At 34.1% G+C, this 24,168-nt stretch overlaps 1 protein-coding gene across 1 annotated transcript; it reads left to right on the top strand.

The window, feature by feature from the left end:
• The first annotated feature begins 862 nt into the window (after positions 1-862).
• Positions 863-23,640, top strand: LOC122837997 (regulator of G-protein signaling 8-like). The gene is made up of 5 exons (XM_044128247.1): positions 863-1,024; positions 15,427-15,537; positions 16,226-16,287; positions 20,035-20,201; positions 21,073-23,640. The coding sequence occupies exons 2-5, from the start codon at positions 15,437-15,439 to the stop codon at positions 21,265-21,267; spliced, it is 525 nt and encodes a 174-aa protein (XP_043984182.1). The 5' UTR covers positions 863-1,024; positions 15,427-15,436; the 3' UTR covers positions 21,268-23,640.
• Positions 23,641-24,168: the final 528 nt, after the last annotated feature.

Here is a 24,168-nt window from a genome sequence, read left to right as displayed (position 1 = left end):
GTTCTCTTCCAAGTAGTGACTCAACACCATAGTTTTGAGTACCGGTAAGTATAATCAGTTGTTGCACAGAAAAAAACTAAGTCTTGGTTGTGAGAGGATTATGCAATTACCACAATAATCCTATCTAATGTGTGCAGAGAAAAATTTTAATTTCTTTTTCTCTGTACCCAATGCAGATGACAAAGATGCTAACGACAGTTGAAAGATGAAACCCACCTGTTTAGAGTTGTATTTGAAACATAGTCAATTACGAATTTAACCCTGGCACTTGACTTAATGTAATGTTTTGATTGTTGATTCTATGTTGCATGACTTTGTGTTTTTGTGTTTTTTAGAATGTAAAGCACTTTGAAATGTCTTGCTGCTGAAATGTACTATACAAATAAAATTTGTTTGATTGAGGAAAATAAAATAAACACAAAAGATGATCATGGAAGGAAAATCTTCAGGAATGGCTTTTGTGTATCACCAGATTGTTTCTTTAAATTTATGTAGGTAAGCAAATAAGACATGTCAAAAACAATTAATAAACTTGAAAAATGTTTGTCTGTTTAGAATTATCACCGTCATCAGAGAAAAACATTCAACATATTTACTCCCTTCCCAGCCCCTCTTTATATTCACATTTTCACCTTTTCAAACACTGCATCACCAAATGGCTCTTCTCCACCTCGCAGATGTGTTCAGGGTTGTCCTTGGAGATTTCCCCAAGCAAACAAAGCTTTCTCCCCACTCTGTTTCGCTCTCTGACTACGCTTCCCCCCCCTTGCCTCCATCCATCTCGCCTGTCCGCACTCTCTCTCTTCTTCCTTCGATTTCACACCAATGAGAGTGCAGCATGTAGCTCCCACTCACTGGCATCAGAAACACGAGATATCTTTAGTCTTTAGCTACACAATTTCATACAAATAACAGCATTGGCTAGACAGAATCTGCGTTCTGCCAAAACGCACATTGGTAGATAGATAGTGGTAAAACAGGAAGGGAAGAGAGTGCAGCTGATCTCTCATACATCAGGCTCAAGGTAAATGATCCATGTTAATTTATTGTACGACACTGTTATGTAGTTATTCTGTTGACATTGAACTCTGAGCAATGTTTGGGGCTTGGTTAACCTTTAGAATTCACAAGTGATAACCGTGTTTATCTTTACATAGTATGCATGCTTACTGTTCAAGCAGGAAACACTTAATAAAGTATTTTGTTGTCTTTGCTGCTAACATTGAAATATGAACCAAGTAAATGCATGGCAGACATTTATTATTGATATCCCACATTACATTTCATCCATCTTCCTCTGTGCATGCCGCATAATCAAAATTCTGTATTGTATATTATGTGATTTCTGGTTAATACAGTAAATCATCAGTTTAATCACTTCTACTTTCCTCACTTGATGCTAATACTCTGTGGTATTTCAGTTTAGTAAATATCACTCGCTTTGAGTTAAACAAAGATTGGGCCATGTTTTGAAGCCTACTCAAGTGCCATCTCTGGGCAATGAGTTTTTAAATCTCCACATAGAACCTACATGGTTCCGTCATTCTTGCCTTATCCGTGTTCTTTATCAGGAAAATTCCCAAGGGAATTGGGAACAATTACAAAAACAAAATGCTTATTTCTTGTAGAGTTTAGCCATGTGCAGAATTACAACACATGGGATTATTCATTTATTTTAAATAATTCACCTTGATCTTAAAGTTATCTAAAAAAATAGGCTTTTCTACCCACAAAGGGAAGTACCTGATTTCAACATCAAGACTGGAGGTACACCTAATTTACACAAATGTCAATACTATGTCATCTCAATTTAAATATATATTTTGTCTATTTTTGGGTGACATTAGAACTGGTTTATTTTTTTGTAATTGTATTAACATGTACCACACAGTTAAGTAAAGCTTTTTAAAGACCACAAACAAATGCCAGAAAGAATGAGCTGATGCTTAATTTCATAATGCTTCGATATTGCAGGAATAATAACAATGAGTGAAAGAGATTATTGTTTTATCTGCTTCAGTACAAACATTTCAGAAAATATGAGTAAACATACAGAGACATTTACATATTTATATTCTAGCGGTGGATTAAAATGCTTTGCAAGTGCATGAACAAGTGTAGATGAACACGCAAGCTAGACAGAGTGTGCACTGATAATAAAAGGCTTTCAATATACCACCAAAGATGAAGTTGATTAAATTTAGATTCAAATTTCCAAACAGAACCTCTACACGCTTATATCCTGTGATATCAACGGAGTGAGTTGTCCTGACATAACTACTTAAATGAGGAATATGGTTTATTAAAAACAAGGCAGCCAACTGCACAGCAATGTCAACAAAACATTTACAAGCGCTCATGAAATTTCCCACAGTTTGTTTGCTTGTAATCCCATGCTTCTTTTTTTTCTTTTTTGTTAGTCAATTTTGGCTGAAACCTGTCTGTACTTATGGCCTAGACAGCTAGAGATAATTGTTTAGTTGCATCTTCAAAGTTGCTCACTCAAAACGTATTGTGGTGAGTCAAATATTTTACCTAAGATACTGGCTTTATGATGTTCTCTACATGGTTAAGAAGAGATCTTTTGCAATGCATACAGTACGTTCCACATTACACACTTCCACATTATGACTCTCCCAGTGTGAGAATAATAACACTCTTTGGTGTAGAGGGAGGACGATTCAAAGTTACCTATTTTTAATATCAGTGAGTGTTTAAAAGAAAATAAGATGCAGGAATAGAATAGAAATTCCTTTATTGTCCCACAATGGATAAATTCCAATGAAACTACAGCAAAGTCACAGGCAATCAAAGCAAGAAGGTTAACACAAAGATAAAAAATAAAATATATAAAAACACAATAAAGATTTAAATCAAGGCAAAATTGCAACATTGATACTGTGCAGTTATTTAAAGATAGTGTACTACAGTCCAAAGCAATATTCAGCTGGGCAAGCTATTTTAAAAATATTCAAAATTGTGCATGTGTATTTGGGATTAAAGACACATGATCTACAATAAGCAACAATAACAACTGCAACAGCAGTAATATTCCGATACCAGCAAAAATGTTATTTAAAATAAGTTAAAACTATGCAAATATTTGTACAAATACCACCATGTATGTAAACACTTCAATTTCTTGGGAGAAGTGATGGTTATAAAGTCTAACAGCTGGAGGGAGGAAGGATCTCCTATTTCACTCTCTTGTGCAGTTAGGCTGTAGCAGTCAGTCACTGAAGGAGCTCTCCAGTTCAGAACCAGCTTAATGCATAGGGTGGGAGACATTATCAATCAGTGGTGTCATTTTAGGTAGAGTCTTCCAGTCTCCCACCACCTGCACTGGATTAATGAAGCATCCTAGCTCTATTAACTTATGGCCTTCCTTAGCTTATTTAACCTCATCCTCTCAGCTCAAGTAAATTCGCTGCTCCAACATAAGAAACTATAGAAAATGTCTAACATCATCACAGAGTCAAAGAGGTTCTTCTGGCGTGGCCCATGCATTCACACAGCTGCTCAGCAGGTAGTCTGCTCTCATGCTATCAGTGTTATAAGACCAGTTGTGTTTATTGTTCAGGTGGACTCCCAGTTACCTATGTCAGTGTCCACAATGTCACTGTGGTGGGTCTGCCCCAGTGAAGTCCACCACAAACCTCCTTGGTCTTCCTCACATTGATGAAGAAGTGGTTCTGTCAGTCAATTCTGAGTCCACTGACTGTTCTCAGTCATCATCGTTAGTTATGAGGCAGACAAAAGCAGAGTCATCAGTTTCTGAAGGAGGAAGTGTGGGGAGTTGAATGGCATGTCTAGGGTGAAGAGCCAGCACAGTTTCCTAGGTTCTCCATTGTCTTCCTGCAAATGTTCTTTCCTTTCTTAATTTTCCACGTCAGTTTTCAAACCAACTTTCAGAGTATAACAGGAAAGCTGACTGAACTACAGCAAAGCTATTCTGTTTTTGAGTTTTCAAACCCTGTTTGCATGGAACCTGGAGATGTTGGCAAAATTCTGGAAATTTCAGAGTTGAAGTAAGTGTCACCATTCTGTAGATTCCTGCACATCAAATATGCTATGGAAGAAATCATGTTTTACTTTATCAGCTCTCTCTTACACTTGTTGTAGAATTACAGCTCCTCCTTGCTAAACTATTTAGAAATGATTAGTGAATAATTCATGGCAGGAAGGCTTAGGAATGTTTTATGGTGTTTTATTTTTTTTTTAAGTCTTTAATAAAAATTTTGATGAAATCTGTATCATCGTGTTTTGAAAAACTGAATATTGAGATGGCCACATGCATCTCTACACATAACTATAGTTCAATTCAGACAACTTGTGTAAAAGTACAAAGGCTTCTTCATTAACTGATGTAGTATCAGTTTGAGTTTTGTCAGAGTTCATCACCCCAAGGCCATCCTACTCAACGTCTCATAGAGTGATGAGTGCATCTCTAACCCATAAGCTAATATGCCAAGAAGAGAGGAGATTACCCTTGATCCTGAAGTCCAAGGGTGGGTTGTTAGGTGAAAGAGAGGCAGAAGAGAATCAAGCAAAAACTGGGAGGAGGAGAAGAAGACAGCATGTTGTAGTAGGCAGGAGCATCTCATGAAACATGGAATGCAGCTAGAAGTAGTGAAGCTTAAATAGACTGCCCAAATCAGGAAGGTGTGTTTGATGAATTTGAGTGTTAAAAAACAGTGGTCACTTATTCATGATGTGTAGAATGGATTCACCAGCTGGGTTTTAACTAGGGACAAGAGCTAATCATGCCCTCACCAAGCCTGGCAGTGCTCCAAATATTCTAATGTAATTATCTTGGCAAAACGGCTGATTCACACCATGGTTCTGGTACAATCTTGTGTCCTGCTCTTTAGTAGTGCATCAAATTCCAAACTGTCTATAGTAAATTGTGAGTATTTCCAAATGGTAGATTGCATATTTTTATGATTATTTGAAATCAGTGACCAAAACATTAGACCTGTTTAGAAAATGGTTTACTTAAAACTCAAATCCCTTAATGAAAACCTATGTATGTTGAACTAATGCTTATTGTCTAAGTCTTATTGAAACTATAACCATTATGATGCTGTTACACCTATTATGCTACTTTTTGAAGTGATTTTAAATTATTTGTGCCTATTTTTGTAATTGGCAATTGGTATTAGCAGTTGTGTACTTAAAATATAACTTTGTCATAAATTAATGATGATGTCTCTGTATAATATTTTCAGTGTACATTTTGTACTTTTGCTGAGTATTTGGCAGGGCATAATCCAGGAGTGTCCCTGTGAACCAGGAGGCTGAGGTTAATGGTATTAATGCCCTATTTTGACATGCAATTTCACTGCTGTTCCCTCATTTAGCTCCCATCCCACCTAACAACAAAGAAAATCTAAAAATAAAGAGGCAATTCATAATCCTAACAGTATCAAAATTCCTGAAAAATGATTTGCTAATGTATTGTGGTTGCATAAGCATTTTGTTTTAATTCTTCTTTCAAGTGCTTCATAATCAATGTTGTGCGGATAAACATTTTTTATTTGTAACTTTACTTTCAAGTAAGTCTCTGTTTGTGTCACCCCTGAAGATTTTCCAGGGAAAGAAAGTCATATTCGCCGCATGCTCTTTATTATTACTTTATAAATGAACTGGACTGTTATGCATATGCAAAGAAAAGTCAAAACTCCTCATAGGCAAAGTCAATCAGTGTGAAAAACCACAAATAATACAGAACATTATTTCCATGACTGATGACTTAGAAAACTTTGATTTGAGTTCTGTTCCAATTTTTAAACCAAATGCAGTGGTTAATATAAAGGAGCAACTGCACTATAAGCTTGGCAACAGAATATTAAATGACTGTGTGGTGCTTACATTAATATGACAAACTCAGTAAATCCCCTAGAAGAGAAATGCTTTTAGTGGCAGCCCTTGGAGTAAAGCCACTGTCTGCAATCTAAAATAAATCCCTGGCACAAACTGATTACATAAATGGCTAAAGGCAGGATGAGTGATAAGAGACCTATCCTCAGTTTGTAGCACAGTTAAAGCCATACATAAGAACATACTTTGGCACCCTGGCTAAAAGACCCATTTAACTGGGAAAAACCCTGTAAACCTGTGGCTTTCTCTTTCTTCTTATTACTGAGCATTATTTTACTAAGTGCCATAATATGTTCTGACCTCAATATTTTTAAGACATATATTTAGCTTTACCTTAAACTGTCTCTTTATTTTTGTGTTATAATCACACTTTAATGTGATTTGTCACTACAGAGTCCCTGCTGTTCAACAAATCTTCCAGTGCTTCTAAGGTTAAATTTAGCAAGCTCATACAAAAACCCATTCTGTCAAGTTAAATCAGATCATGTTCAGATTTAGCCCACAGTAAATGACATGTTCTAATTTTATCGAGGAGCTAAATGTTATCCAGCAGTTAAGGCAAGACATTGGCTTGCCCTCATCAGCCTTGGCAGTGCTATTGATAGTCTAATCAAGCCACAGACAGACAAAACCTGTCAAAAAGGTGAAATGTCAAAGCATTTCACTTTTTTGGCCAAAAGAAGCAAGTCATAACAGCAAAGCTACAAACATTTATTACCAAGAGCGGCCACCTCTATTATAGAAACAGGAATCTGGTTGCTAAAACAAAACCTTATCAACATGATGAATCCATAATGAATGTTCTGCCAATAGATTACAATACTTAGAGCTGCTTTAAATATTGACATTTCTTATCAGCAGACAATAAATTCAGGTGACTGGTCAATATTCTTTTACCACTGGCACAGCTTTGTTTTATCATAAGGTGTCCTAAGAATACACTGAAATAGTGCAATGGTTTTGAAGCCATATTTGAAGTGCCCATCGTGGTACTTTAGCAAGGCTCATAATAAAAATAAATAAATAACTAAAAGTAGAATAAAGAAATCTATCTATCTATCTATCTATCTATCTATCTATCTATCTATCTATCTATCTATCTATCTATCTATCTATCTATCTATCTGTCTGTCTGTCTGTCTGTCTGTCTGTCTGTCTGTCTGTCTGTCTGTCTGTCTGTCTGTCTGTCTGTCTGTCTGTCTGTCTGTCTGTCTGTCTGTCTGTCTGTCTGTCTGTCTGTCTGTCTGTCTGTCTGTCTGTCTGTCTGTCTGTCTGTCTGTCTGTCTGTCTGTCTGTCTGTCTGTCTATCTATCTATCTATCTATCTATCTATCTAAATAGAAGCTACTCCTAAAAACCAATAGAGAAATCATCTTGAGCTACATTACATAAAACGGGTTCATCTTTTTAAAACTCTGAACAGGACAAGAATAGAAGACAAACATGTAAAGGAATGAACAAATGGAAAGATAGACTGATGGCAGAATTACAGTCAAAGGAAGATGCAAGGAATAAAATCATGTCATGCAAATGCAAAAAGGCCTAGAATCCAAAACAGAAAATAAATATGTAATTAATTCACCTGGCATGTGAGAGCTGAAAACAAAACCAATTGGTAAAATAATTGCAGCAATATAAACATAATTTAGAATTAAAACCATAACAGATGATTTAAAGCTTTGCAGGCTACTAACAAAACCAGAAAAAGCATGACGACCAACACTATGACAATGGTAGCAGCAAAGAAAAATGTTGTGCTGGTTTAGTGGTATAAAGTATATATTGCTTTAAGCTAGGCATAATTATGCTGATGTACAGTAAATAGAAAGTTAAATGGCCAGTGGAGCAGAAGTGTGACATTGATGTGATGAGATGTGATGAGTTAACTTTTCTGCAAATAAACTTGATGAAATGATATCATGTCTTTATTTGGCTGAAATCCCTCAGTTGTTTTTTTTCAAAGTTGACTTTTAGAATAGACAAATAGTTCAGGTGTGGTCAAAGAAAAGAATTAATGGTGAGAAAATACCATAATATTTTTCAACATATCCTATTTTGAAATTTCCGACAAAATGTCTGATTTTTTTAAACATTGTTTATAGCTGTACCTTTTAAATCTTAGCAATATTAATAATAGTTATATTAGTAATAAAAACAGAATTATTTTAACGTCCTTACTAAGAAATAGAACAGCAGAGGTGCAGTTGTGTTACCACATCAGCAAGGTTCCCAGCAATGTCAAAACCAATTTAATCTCCCGTTTCTCATTGCCCTCTCTATATTTAGCAGCAGTTTTATTTCCTACCAGCAACCACAACTGCCATTTTCACTGTGATATTTTTAATACATTCACCGATCAACAAAAATAACTTAACAACATGTTAACAAGGTATCAAAAATTTAAAAAAAAATTGTCTCAGGAATGTTACATAAACTCCATAACCTGACCTTAGAATTAGAACCTCATTCATATTTGACCCCAAGTCTTTTGCATCAAATTTCTCTGCATTCCCAGAAGCCTTTTCAGAGCTGACATTAACACAACAGAACTGTGTTTACTATAAACAGCAATGCACATTAGCACATAACACTGGCAGAAAATATGAGATGACAGAGGAATTCAGCAACTTACACTATTTTGCTAATGGTAAAAGAGTCAGAGAAAACATGAGTTAAAAATAATATATCTATACACTTTTAACAGATTTATTGTTGAGATATTAATCATTCTATGCAGTTCAGGAGTATACAAACAAAAAATACCAACTTATGCCATACTGCATTGCACTACAAAAAATCCATGTAATGCAGCTCTTTTATTTGCATTAGTTTGATGTTCCCATTTAATTTTCCTGCATCTCAAATTTTACGTCAGCCACTTATATATATATATGCTTTGGATTTATGTTATATGAAAAGAAGCTAATTTTAATGTACAGTTGCAGTTAGGGCTACTTTATTAAGATACCAATAATTAACAATAAGTGTTAACAAATGTTACAAGAAGTGACGTAGTTATTAAATAGAGAACCTGTGTGATTTCATTGGAGTTCTAAATGCAGCTGTTCTGTGAAGAACACATAGATTTGGTAGAGAACATAAGTGAACAATCAGTATTATAAAGACCAAGAAACACAGTATGAAGGTCAGAGATGGAGTTGTGGACAAGTTTAAGAATTGTTATAAAAGCAATATTCCAAGCCTCAAAGATTTTAGAGAAACATTCATTTTATCAAATTAAGACATAAAAAAGTATGTCTAGCCGGATACTGCCAAACACTTTTTCCTGCAACAATTTTCAAAGTAAAAGAGATAAAAGAAAGAATTAATTATTGGTCCTTAAGTGAAGTCAAGAGCAAAATCTTCTGAAGCAAACTGTCTTTTCAAGTGGGGGATTTATACAGATTAAACCCAAGAAGTGGTGGGAACCACTTAATAAACTCAACAATTGTAATTATGCACAAAGGAAATTAATTGTAAGTTCTCTAGGAAGCAATAGCAATTGTGGACCAGAATAGCAGCTAGCGTCTCTGCAGCCCAAATGGTATTGGTCGACCATCTCTGCAGACATTTCCGAATATGGAAGTATTTATGATAATGGAAATGAACCCAAAGTCAGATCATTTCCTATTTTGTTGTTACTAAAGGCGGTAACAGATGGTTAGATCCATATTTTAGTGGGCTGTCAAGCTTATGTGTATATATGCACACACAAGTTCAAGACCGCTGTTGTTCTGCTGTGACTCAAGTCTAAAAACATCTTTGCAGCAGGGAGTAAAGAAACATGCAAGGTCTTGTAAATGCGTAGCTACTGCTCAGTCACTATCATCTGAGTCACCCTGCATCTTAATTAGTGTGGAAACAGCAGAGACTCACTTGTGGAGAGAAGATAGATTGAAAGCTTAAGGTGAAATTCACTGCTTCATAAATTTGGCATGCCACATTTAACAGACTTTGAGCTATTTAGAATGTAGTATTGTATGTGTCTGTCCATGTGTGCAGCAGCCCTAGCATTCTCTAAAGGACATTAATTTGCTAAATATATTGATAGTTTTCCATTACTTTTGTTCACATAAAACCTTTAAAGTGTTTTTACAAGGCAGTTACTTTAGATAGAAGCATTTATCACAAGTATTTCTTCATATTCATAATAGTTAACATAGTAAGCTAATTATGTTTGAAGCCAAAGATCTGAATCACATGCAGAAACAGGAAAGTGAGACACGTGGTTGGCCAGGGAGCAAATAAAACAGTCCTGAGTAGCTGAGTTAATTTCCAAGCCTAGCAAGTGATTAATTAATAGATGTAAAGATGACAGTTAATATCTGATGATGTAGGAAGTTGCAGTTAAGAAAAATGTCAGCCCTATCTTATGCAACAAGCTTATATCCAGACAAATGGACAAAGATCCTCAGTTTTCCTTTATGACACCAAATATGATTTTATAATAAACATATGTCAAAGACAATAACAAATAGCACAAATGATAAAGAATTCCTCACCTTTACCAAGCAATAGGTTAAAAATTAACATAAAACAAGCTTGGATGATGGATTGGAAGATAAATGACTGTCTTCACTCTCTTAACACAATAAAACACTAAAAACAGCTGACACACAACTGTTATTTGATTTGTAGATGCAATGGTATTTGTAATGGTGAAGATAAAGGAATAAGCTATAGGATCCAAAGAGAGAACATTGACATTAGGATGGTTGGAGAATTGCCACAAAATCTGGGTGAGATGCAAATCGTGAAACAAAGGCACCTCCCGGGAAGCTGCTGTATTAAAATAAATCAATTTAATAAAACAGGAAATATGACAATACTGAAACACAGTCTATAAATTAAACAAGAACACATAAAGCTAGAAGTCTATTTGGCTGACTTGAGGGAAATATTTTCTAATCACAATGTTGCAATTGAAAATGAGAGTTTATTAGCTGAGGAAGTAAATGATTTAATGCAAATCAGGTGAGCAATTTTCCAAAGTAGGACTTGCTATGGAAGGATAGCAAAAAACGTAAAATCAAGCCAAATAAAATGATACAGAAATGCCAAAAGAAATATACAACAAAACTCACCCCAGTAGTGATTGGGCAAGAGATAGGGCACATATTTGACAGAGGAAAGTAGGAAATACTAAAAATTGGAATTTGTAGTCAGATATTTTATTTTGTGATATTTAATTTTCTGATGAATATTTTGTATTTAACCCATAAAAGAAAAACTTGTACTATTTGAATATTTTTATATATTTTTTCCTTCTCTGTAAAGCTTTGTCTCATATTTTTTGACCACCAAACATGGGTCATCTTTAAATTTTATATTGCATAATTTAAAATAAACTACACTCAATTTTTGTTTTTTGTTTTTTTTCCATCCCTGCTTTCTGATGAGACCCTTCTTGTCTATAATAATCACCTTATTTTTACTAATGCTGAAGAGATAGGCTGTTGTTTTCACACAATGTGAAAAGACTTCCCAGTTCTGTGGGTTTTCATCAGTGATCAAGCAAGTCACTTCTGTTCCATTTGAATCTTTCAGGAGGATGTCCGTATGTGTGGCAGAACAGTGATTAGCTAACACTGTTACGGAACACCTTGTGCCCTGGAACATTATTACGGGCCACCGTACATTATAGAATAAATCCAAACTAAGAGTGGAAAAACAATACACCCTATAAAAATACAGTCTTTCAAAATAAACCACCAATCAATAAATGCATACCCTTTTCAGCTGTGGTTATGACAGACAAGTAAACAAAAACTAGTGTTCTACTTGTTTCTTAAGTGGATATCAATAACCACCCAACAGTATTTACAATGAATAGATCATACTCTATTTCCACTGATCATACTCTGATAGTACAAATACTAAAGCAGCCACAGTGGTAGCACTCGTTCTATGAGGTCTATTTATTTATTTTTTAACCAGACCCTTTTGTCTGGGAATCAACATCCCTGGAAATACTTGCACTCAAGGATTCCTGCATGTGTCATGATCTTTTGTGTATGTGGTATAAAGCTTACTTTTGTACTGCAGAGGGAAAATAGAGTTTGTTGGTTAAAAAATAGTTTCAGCTGTAGATCTTGCAAAGTAAATTAGCATATTGCTTAAATTAGGTCACACTAATGAATTCAGAGGGAGTTTGTTTTGAACTCTTAACAAAATACCAGCTAAAAATACACATCCACTGAACAGAACTTTAGGATATCTCTCATTAGCATTTAAAAAATGAGGACAGGGATGGAGAACTAAAAACCTGTATTGCATTGAGTTAGGTAATATCCAACTTACACACACATGCACACGCACACATGTCTTCCTGTCTACAAAAGAACTTTGCATTTACTAAATTTTTTATTCATTTCAATGACCTAACCATTGTGAGTATATGCCTAACCCGAAATGTAACTTAAACTAAATCCACACCTTTTTCCTACACCTAAACCTCCAACATAAAAACATCACTTCTTCATAAGCAGTGGGTCCTCACAAGTAAGTACTTTTTGGAGAAGTGGACTTTACAAGTTGAGAAATGCTAAAATACAAACATGGATTTTTATGTCATAATGTATACTCATCAGGCATCTAAAGAAACTAGAGGACAAGGCAATGTTGACCAATAGTTTTACACAAGAAGTGCTTGTGAGGGTCTGAGACATTAGAATGCTGGAGCTGTTTTTAGATTTACTTTTTCCTCCAGGAGTCGGCCTTACTGCATGGTTGAATAGAACATGTGCTGTTTCCTACTGACTACATGGATATGTCAGGGATTTTTATAAATAGCTCAGTGGCACTGGCACGTGTCTGCAGCATACAGCACACTCAGGAGCCATGGAGCCTGAGTTTTTAGCACACAGACAAGCCAAGAAAATAGGCAGAGGAGACACATTATGATATTGAGAAACTGACAAACACAAAAAATATTAAACTGCATGAACTGTATTGTGACTGCCCTTTTCCACTAAATAAAGCACCTACTGTCCCATAATATGTTTTAAAGGGGGATTCAAAATTTTAGTAGAACCAATCATTTTACATGAATGATTTTCCAGATGTGCAAGCAGGCGTTCTAGGCTGTTTACTGGTAACAAGATATGACTTTTATTTACATTTTTTAATGTTCAACCTACAAAAACTTTCCATTATAACATTCCAATAGTTTAGACTTCTTTCAAAGACATGCTGGAATCTTTGTGGGAATATATTTATGCCTCTCAGTTATCCTGACCACAATTTCGGGTGACAAATAATTCACGTTATTAGCTAATTCCAAAACCTGACGTAGAAGTTGTTCCAGTCTGAAGGCAAATGCACGTTTTGTCAAATGTACAAGTATATTAAAAGATTCTTTTATGAGTGAGTGGGGAACACAAAGTGAAATTTTTAAAAGCTTTGGAATTTATCTGGTAGGTGTAGCCCATTAGTTTCAGTAAATGGCTTTTAGCTGAATAATGAACTGTACATTTGATGCAATGTTCCCAATTTACGTTCCAAGCTTCAAAGTAGTCCTTTCTTTCTTTCTTTCTTTCTTTTTTTCTGCAGCAGCATTATGATCAAGGATACATACTTCATATAAACTGGATATAAAATATATATTTTTTAGTGTGACAAGATAGATGCATAGATGGATAAAGCAAAAGGCATATACAATTTAGTACAGGCATTATTCTGCTAAAAAAAGGCACATATTTGTCATATTGGAGACTTCCTATAACGAGAACACTCTCTTCACACGATCTTAAAAATATTAAAACAGGAAGAAAATTTAAGAATTTAGATAGAAATAGGTGATTTATATCTAATAGTGAGACATAGTTAAGCTATCAATTGCCATCATTGGTGTTGATTTCTGAAAATTGCTTTAACTATCTTTTTTATAAAATGTTTATCCCCTAAAACTATGTTACAATCTGTCAACAAAAAATGAAAAAAGGGTAGTGTTTTAGTGTGTAATGTAGCACTGTGCTCCAACGTTTTCATTTTTACTAATAACTTTAAGACTGTTTTTCACATAGCAGAATAACAACTTGACTGATATTTTCTACTTTACTTTACTTTTACTTTTTTACTTTTAATATTTGATATTTTTTTTATTATTATTGCAATTCAGACATGCATTCAATAGTTCCCATGCTTTTTAGTGAGCAAATGTGCAAAATATGTCCAATTTATTTAACTAAATTTTAATTTAGGATTGTTCCAGCAAAGATCTAAGCCTTGGTTGTCAAATTCTTGATACAAACAAAATTGTAGCTCGGAGTTACTGTTTCTTAGCAATTTAATTTCTAAAGACTGTAAAGTTTCCATCACCACTTTGTAAAATGTCAAATAAAAATGTATATATTCTTAGATATTGAATCATTGGTATTACTTATAGAAAAAACATATTTCAGTCTTCAAATTAATTGATCGTTTAGTAAGTTCTTTGCTCTGCTGGGTGTGAGCAGGGATTCTTATTTGACAGCACAGTCTTGATTAAACAATGATTTCTTTCCAAGCTGTTAGTATATTTCTATGTTTTAAGCCTACCCTGATTTTCTTTTTCTGTTCACACAATGTACCAAACTGTTAATTTGCCCACCCTCCCTCCTATCTCTTTGAGTACACATCTTTTGACTTAAAAACAAATAAACCTGATCAGATTCACAACACCCCTGTTTGTGAAAGCAGTAAAATACAATTTGTTCAAAATGGATACATATTTTTAAGATGGTCAGATTGTCTTTTTAAAATTTATTTGTATCTGACATTTATATCCTTTATAAGCAGTCCAGAAAACATATGATGAGAAATTAGTGTACACAAAGATCAACATAGTTTAGTTCATGAGGATGACATTGAAAAAATATTAACTTGCATAATAAAATGTAAAAAAAAAAGGGGGGGACTTAATTTTGTTTTAGATAACCCTAGTGTTAAAAGAAGTCCGGGGCTTGTGATGCAGCATCTTTATTGTCATGCCCCATCTGTTGTGACCCATGTGTCCCACAGGCAGAACGCTGACAAACAGAACAAGACAGCAGCAGTGTACAAATGAGTTGAGACACACTGTTATAGGGGGTAGGGGGTATGGTTTATTTTAGTGCATTTATAGCTCCAGTGGAGTGAAGGAATAGTTCTTTTTTTATTTTATTTTTTAAATAAATAGCTTTTTTTTTTTTTTTTTAATGGTCCACATACCAATGGCTAGTTTCATAAAATGTTATACATAAAGGTAAATTGCGTATTAATAAATTACATTAGTTATTTCAGATCATATAAAAATGAATTAGTGTTTGTTTTTAAACTGTTCTGTTGATTTCCTCACTTGGTTAAGATGATTGTAGATGTTGCCATTAACATTTCTTCATTTGTAAATGACAAATTAGGAAAGAAAAAAAAAACATATTTTTTCTTTACAGTCAAACTATTTGGGAATTCCCTAATATAGAGATGCCATGACTTTGAATGCTTCCTATGGAATATTTAATAAGTTTGAGGAAACTGGAAATATAATGTTCCATGTCATTTGTGAACCACCCACATGTTTTATCCCCAGGCTTATCACCATGAAGACCAGATTAGGCTGTCTTTCCAAAAAATCGGACTCCTATAGTGACTTCTCGGAGTTCCTGCCTCCTGCCCATGAGACCACAGCAAGATGTCTGAAGTAAGTCCGTAAGTCAGTATAATCTTTAGAGTAGTTACAAATTTTTTAGGCCAACAATTTGGATCACCAATTTTTTAAATTGTTTGTTCCAAATGCCATATTTCCACAGAAAAAGCCCTTGCAAAAGGTTTTGTTTACTTGGGTTTGTTGCAAACTAAAAATATTTTTCTTCTCAGACTTGTATTAGCTCTGACCAATCTACTGGTCTAAATGTTAAGGAAACTCATCCTCATTGGAGGATGCTGCCACCACCATGTTTGACTGTGTGAATGGGTTTCTCATTTCATTTTATCTCATTTTATTCCCCATCAACTGTCCTGTCAACAGATTTTTCTGCCTGAGCTGTTGGTCTCTGGAGCTTCGCTGTAATTATGTATTTGAACTGTTTTTGTAAAATACCATTCTTGACTTAAAGAGAGTCTGTGGACTATTGTAGTAAACATAAAATGTTACATGGTTTCAGGAGTATTCAAGATAGCCATATTGCAACTACAAAGTTCAATGTAATTTATTGTGTCTTGGTCTTTCACCATCTAGAGAGGAAGATTTATTTAGAGCAGCAGATAGAGCACGTAATAATCTCTATATCAAAATGTCAAGATCCATGTTTGGTTCACAAAATCAATCAAAGCATAATGGCTTGTTACCATCTTAATGAGTCTGTTCTCTTTGGCTTTTTCACCTTCAGACTATCAACAGACGAAGTTGTTCGATGGTCTGAGTCATTTGATCACCTTCTTGCTCACAAATGTAAGTTTCTGTTTATTGCTTTTTATTAGAATAATTTCTGAACATACAAGAAAGTTAAATATAAAGTAAAAAAAAAATAATAAGGCCACCTTAATATACCTTCCGTTTTTGGAAAGTGAGGTTTACTCTTGACACGAGTTAACTCCAGTCATCCCCCTTTCCAGCTCTTCTTATGTAAGCATCTTATTTCTGTGTTGTCAGGGCTCCTAACTACATAATGAGTCACATACTTGTCACTGACCTTCCCCATTGGACCAAGCACAAATTGGGACAGACTTATCATCTCAGTTCCTTCTGTACTGACAGGTTATGTGTTTATTCTTAGTTAACAAGCAATGTGACGTAGCATGCATGACCTCAAACCAGTTAAACTGACAAATGAAAAAGGACATGATCGGAGACCTAAGATCAATCTGTTACAACTTCATAAATCAATTGTAGTAAACATTTGATAAATGTTTAAGCACTATCGGTTTGTTACCTGTTTCCTGTATGAATCAGGATTTATTTTCACAAACATTGTGTAATTTCATTTTATTGAGAAAAGGGCTTTAATAGATATTAATTTATTGTTGAAATTAAACAGACCAGTTGAGATCTTTAAAAAAGTAATTTAATGAAATTGACCAAAAGTCTTCCTTGGAAACTCATTAAGAAAATTGTTTTTCCATAACCCACAAAGCCTTAGTATTTTCGGATTCCAGCAGCATTTTGTGATGCAAATTTATATCCAACTATTGTTACATGTTGATGCTAAACACATTGTACACAACTTTTGTGCTGCATTGCAGTATCAGTGACAAAGTTTTGTTTTTTCAAGCTGACTACTAAACCTATGTACATTTATCTGCAAACTGCCTGATGATGAATCACTTCTTTTCTTATTACTTTTAATACTTTGAATTGTGTTCACTATGCCTCATCTCTGTAAATCCTCCTCGCTAACAGAATTTCTGTAATTTATCAACTGTATTCTTTTCATAAAAGTGACTGTGCCTGACTTACAAAAGCAAAAAAAAGTGTTATATTGACATAATCTATTTTACATTTGACTCAGGTTCTGACATAACACAGGACTGAGTTAGCACACAAACAAAATAAGCATGGAACTTTTTACAGAGGCAAAAATAGAGATTTTCCCTGGCGCAAAATGATGTAACACACCTGCGTGTCCTGGACAGTTGACTGAGCATTAGCGATGTCTACTACAACATGTGCATAGACATGCATATGTGTTTCATAATAAATGTGATCATGCAAGCCTTTATTTTTATTAAATAAATAAATAAATAAATAAATAAATACGTTCTCATTGCCTGTTTGACTCAAGAACATTACAAAGTTAACAGGCATTTTTTATCACATTGCATCAGAGTTGCTGTCTGAATACTTTACAATAATAAATGGTCTCTTCTGAATCTCTTGTACTTGTCTGAGCTTTCCTTGTCTTTTCTATTTAAAGCTACTCATGATTACTGTGCTTTATTTGCAATAAAATTTAGTCTCTGCAGAATCTTAGTTGTTTATTTGATCACACTTAAAGTAAATAACCTGTTTCTAATGAGCTATAGATTCCTGTCTTAGCTCATTCTCCATCTGTCCTTATGTCAACTTGACTGTCTGTTCTAGTCCCTTTGTGCCGCTCAGCTGCCTTCAGCTGTGAAATCAGTGCTTTACAATCTAACCTTTAAAAATAATCAGAACTTGTTCTTATGCAATGCTTAGCTAACAAAAGCATTTTACCTCAATTAACTTGGGCACTTTGGCTTATGGTGTAGAAATTAAATATTTAACTATTATGTTGTTGTCTGAAATATATTACTGAACACTTTAAAACCAGACAAGAGAACTAGGTTGTAAATGGCAATAGTAACAGTTTGACAGCATCTCTGAGTAAACTGCTACACACAGAGCGAGCTGTTGATTTTACATAAATAAACACTTTTGGACATTTGATCACAAACTCAGCTTCACTTTCAGGACAGGAAATTACCAGCCATAAACCATTACTGTCTCTATGTATTGTACTTTTGGCACTTTGTTTAATTTAAAAATATGACCCTTACTTGTGACATTGGGTCATCTTTTTTTTCTTCTCCCCTCCAGGGGGTCTTTTGTGTCCCTTATTTGAAAGTAGGCTGACTGGAAAGGAAGGGGGTAAGACATGCGGTAAATGTCGACTTGTCCAGGAATTGCGGCCGGGTTGAGGACTCAAGGCCTCCAAACGTGGGTCGTGCTATCCCCTACGCCAACACAGCATGCCCGATGTCGGGTCGTCCTAATCTGAGAAGAAACACGATCTTTTGACACAACACATATGGCACTTTAAATAGCACTCCACACTGTGTTTCATGTGATCTACCTATGCCCATTTGCGTTACTGTACAATTGGCAAAACAGCCCATTTTGTGCTTACTAGCTTTGTCAAACAATCAACAGAAATGAACAGGGTGGAAATTAAAGGTCAGCATGACACAAGCATGTAGAAAAACATGCTCTTCTTCTGTCAGCAACACTTGTGAGAACATTAACTGATCACATAACTATATTTAAAATGTCAAAACATGTTGTTTTTTTTCTTTTTGTTTCTGCTTTAACAATTAAAGCATTACCGACTTCTTCTCATGAAAATGCAGTCAAAAAAAATATCTAAAAACAAGCCACTTTTTATGGATCACAGTGAAGCCATCTATTAACCCTTCTGTTATGTTGCAGGTCAAATTGACCGGTTTTAAAGTTTAAAATCTTTTTAAAAATAGTTGGAAGCATTTTTTTTGCATGAAACTTTTTCTATTTATCTTAATAAGTGCACTCTATATATAATTAGAAAATGTATTCATTTTACACATTTGCAAACCCCCCTACATCTAGCTTTTACATAGATACTGTTCGGGTTAATTTGACCCGGGAGTCAAGTAAAAAGGATTTTTTTAAAAATGTCCAATTCTATATGTTTCCTTGCAGCTATGAACTATATTTCACCACACACGAATGCACACCCCCACACCATACCACACACATACATGCACACGCACACAAGCCCACTTTCTCACTATTCTCTTTACTTCACTAGGAAACTGGGAGAAAGCAGGTGTTCATACAAGTTTTGACGGGAACATTTTCCCTTCCCATGGACAAACTCCACCCAAACTGAGTGACACTTAGCAGAAGTGGGGGGAAAACCATAAATACTCTTTGCATGACTCATTTGCCTTGATTTTAATCAGTGGGTCAATTTGACCCAGACAGTATATGTGTCTCAAGTTAAATTGTAAAGATCACCCATTGAAAAAAAAAAATCAAGATGTAATATATATAAAAAAAAAAAAATACAAAAGATCAATTTCAAGGAAATTATTGTTTTGTTGTTTGTAGGTTTTTTTCAGTGGACATAAAAAAATGTAAATTCCATTTTTTATGGAATGTAAAAATGTAAATTCCATTTTTTATGTCCAAATGGCTAAATGAGTAAGTTGTCATTTTTTATCCTTTATTTGTGAGAAATAAAAAATATCATTGTACAAATATCAATTGAAATGGTTAGTATTGGAGTTAATAATCAGATACAAAAATGTTTTGGAGAAATTCTTTGGTTTCTGACACTATTGCATGATCAAACACTCCGTGGGTCAAATTGACCCAGGAACATTATTGCTGTACCTCAGAAATGAACATAACAGGAGGGTTAATCACTGTATGTGTTTCATGACATGTTCTTGTTCTGTCTGTGTTATTTGTTATGTGCAGATGGGCTTGCTGCATTTCGAACATTCCTTAAGTCGGAATTCAGCGATGAAAACATCGAATTTTGGATGGCCTGTGAGGAGTACAAAAAAATCAAGAGCTCAACCAAACTTGTGTCAAAAGCAAGCAAGATATTCAAGGAATTCATTGAGGTTCAGTCACCAAGAGAGGTGTGTTATATCTGTATTTTGATGTTCATAGATAGAACATTAAAACTGTATTACAAACTGTCTTCCTTCAGCCAAGACAATATTTCAGAAATGTCAACCTGTCAACCTAAGAACTTGAGCACTATGCTTTACTTTGATGGTAAAAAAAAAAAGAAAAAAAAAAAAAGCGTGCTGTCTTTAATCCTAATAGTTGTTATATCAGAAGCATTGCAGACGTTTTTAATGCATGGTCAATAAGTACAGCTTTGCAGCTTAATTTATTAAGGCATTTTCTCTACAAATTCGGCAACATTTAAATAATAATATATTACTTTTCTAGCAGTTTACATAATATTGCACAGAAGCATGAAAAAATCCTGGTGTGCAAGATTTATTAACATAAAAAGCTGAGAAAGATAAAATTGGCTTGCATTGATATCAGTATTTAGGACATTTTAGTTGTTTTCAAATTGTAATACGAAACTTTGAACAAATATTTTTATAGCTAATGACTGGTATTTTGTTGAACTTATTGAAATATTTCATTAAAAGAGGATGGAAAGTTAAAGTGCAGTTTCTAAAGAGATGAACCCTGGCTTTGTTTTGTTTTGGTCCATGGTCACATAGTGGTGCCACACCTAGCTGTCATGTTGGTTCCCGTGTGTGTGTGCGTGTGCGTGTGTGTGTGGAGCTGATTTGTGGTTTTTCACCAGACAGAAAAAAAAATTAAGGCAGTAGGCAAACAAAATTAGTTGCTTCTGGTTACATAGAACATTATATTTCTTTCATTGCTGACAGCATTGTGAAACTTTTTTAGATTTTTTTTAGTTGCAAAGCGACTTCTCTCAAATTCAGATGTAAATGATCCGTTTATCTCATACTGTCTTGACAGGTGAACATTGACTACCGGACAAGAGAAAAGACCAAACAGAGCCTGTCAGATCCCACTCCAACCAGTCTCAATGAAGTCCAGGGTAAAATCTACAGCCTCATGGAGAAAGACTCTTACCCACGATTTCTCAGGTCCAAAATGTACCAGGATATTGTCAACAGGGCACATGCGCAAGGTCAGCGGAGGTCTGTTTGACCAATACCTACTGCAGAGCACAGTGGACCAAAACCTGGACCTATATGGTATATCAATCTTTGTCCCTTTGACACCATATCAATACTGTGAATAAGCAAGAATGAAATGACCTGCTTGACTGTTTTCTGTACACCTGTTCCAAGCATGCAATCCCCATAGAAAACTCATATCTCTTTGAATTGCAGTATATATTGAGGAGACTCCTGAGGGACATGTCGGAAAACTCATTTCCTAAAATAAATCTGCATCATTCAACAAACGTATTCATCGCTGTATAGGTCATTTTAAAAATAGTCACAGTGATATAAAATAGACAAATAATATGTTATCGAAACTGAATCAAGATAAATGAATTGATGTCATCTGTTGGGATGTGTTCTAGGAGAAATAGCACCTACGTTTGTGTCACTTCTTGTCAAGGTGTTACTGTGTCTCAATTTGGATGTTTTTATTTGTGCAAAACTAGTGCAGCAAAACCTGCATGGTGCTAAGAGCAAGCATGCATGCAGTGTCACATTGAAAAGAATAGTTTTCTCTCCAATAAAACTGGGGATGACAAACAGCTACAGACTTAAAACCTGGCTAAACTTGAGCCATCTACTAAGCCTCTTATTACAAATATCAACCTTATTAAAATGTCTCATTGAAAAGTTTTGATAAGAGCTTTAAAATTCTCTGCCATTATTAGCTGAAAGTGCACTAGTACTTGCAACTCATAAGTACTAGAGCAATTACAGCACTAGCATTCATACATTCATGACACATGAAAACAATGAAAAAAAATGTGAGATTCTTACGTTGAACCTATTGGATTTATTTTTTCATTTGTTTCTTCAAAACACAAAAAAATACTTTAAAATGTATTTTTGTTTTGTAGATTGTGTCTTCCTTCTTTCATTTACATGCTACTACTATGGAAACTAGAGGTGCTGTTAAAGAGAAAAATAGCTGATCACTGTGTCAGGTTACTACAGAGAGTGGAGCATCTTTAATACATCATTGAAATTGATATTGTTTTTCTATTGATTATTTTTTTATTATTTTATGCATTATTCAAATCAACCAACTATTCAAATCAGTGTGGGTTTTTTTTAAATAAAATTTGTGATTCGGTTTACAGTCATGCCATCTCAAGGTACTTTACATTCCAATTAAAGTAAACCCACTTTCTTTGTGAGCTAGAAAGTCTTATATGCAAATTTTAGTTAGCAAATTAGTTTCTGTAGTCAAAATGAAAAAAATGACCACCTATTATCTGTGGTTATGCCAAACTACTTACTTATAAATTCAAATTAGAAAATCCTGTATTTCCAACTGGAACAATTGTATAATAGTGAGAACATTGAGCAGAGTTTATTGATATTTTTCTCAAGTGTAGTTATTCCAAAAAGTGGAGGTTTGTTAATTTTGTAAAACTTTTACTTTTTGCTGCAGGAGGATACAGACTCACAAATGATGGTCACTGAAAATATTTTACTTTTATTTAGGCTGATCAATACTAATGTCAACATTAAGTGTTAATACATTATAATTACTGACTAAAATATTACTTAAATCCCAAATCAAATTCAATATCTGAATTTTCTAAGTGTGATATATATTCAGTAATTGTGGCATTAAGCTCACAATAGTAAAAGGTTTGTTAAAGTTTGCTTGAAGACATTAAAAGAATCTGACAGGAAACAAGACAGTCAGTTCCCAAAAACACACATAAAAAAATCTCGCAAAAAGTGTCCGGCTGACACCACCGGACCACTCACAGGGGAAAAAGGTGGTGAGGTCCATATGACCCCATTTCGTAAGACAACAGGAGGGTTAAGGGTCTGAAGAAAGTTGTGATGTCTGAACACAAAATGATGAGTTAACCAATTTATCTTGAGTTACATCAGTCAGTAGAGAAATGGTAAACTACTGAGGGAAAACTGTAATTTTGTTGTGTTTTTTTTTTTTTTTTAAGTGTTGCATTTGGGTGACTTACTAGCTGTACTTGGAAATCAGAATTCTTGTCTCTTGTATTTTCACCTCTTTTTAATATGGATGTTTTTTAGTAACAGCATGAGTATACTTCTTAGTTTTTATGTATTTCTTTTTTTATTATGTATATTTGCTGTCATAAGGATAGACAATAAATGATAGTTTAAAAATAAATCCACAGTAGTGTTGTCAGTTCCTGATGAGACTTTATTCCAGTATGTGCACTGTGCTATACAATCTACAGTATATTCTTACCCCTTAAATAACAAGATTAAAACTGCTTTCTTTACAGTATGTACCACATACCGCTACATGTTTGAAGATGTATGTGTCTGTGTTTCACATGAATGAAACTTCCACATATATTTTATGAATAAAAATCAGAAGAGTATACATAAATCAAAGTGGTTTTTTTTGTGGTTTTTTTTGTCCTTATAAAGCCAGTGAGTTATTACTGTTATGAAACTGGAATACTGACCTAATTTTCTGGGACATTTTATGTCTTCAGTAAAAGAGGACACACAAATTTAAAAGATACATTTTTGTTTTATATTATTATTATTATTATTATTATTATTATTATTATTATTATTATTATTATTATTATTATTATTATTATTATTATTATTATTATTATTATTATTATTATTATTATTATTATTATTATTATTATTATTATTATTATTATTATTATTATTATTATTATTATTATTATTATTATTATTATTATATTTTTTAAATAAAACATTTTAATGTATGTTTACTGGTTAAAAACATTCAAATAAATAGTACATGGAAGTAGATTGTAAAGAACATTGTTCCACATCCTAACATGACCTTTTGTTATGTTCACTGTTTTAGAAGCAGTGACTCATACTGAAGGAAGTAGTGACTGGATTTCTATTTTAAGCCACCATTGCCTGATGC

Source organism: Gambusia affinis, linkage group LG10, assembly GCF_019740435.1.
Source record: "Gambusia affinis linkage group LG10, SWU_Gaff_1.0, whole genome shotgun sequence".
Taxonomy (NCBI): Eukaryota; Metazoa; Chordata; class Actinopteri; order Cyprinodontiformes; family Poeciliidae; genus Gambusia; species Gambusia affinis.
The sequence above is the reverse complement of the archived record's forward strand: the minus strand, read 5'-3'. Positions and strand labels throughout refer to the sequence as shown.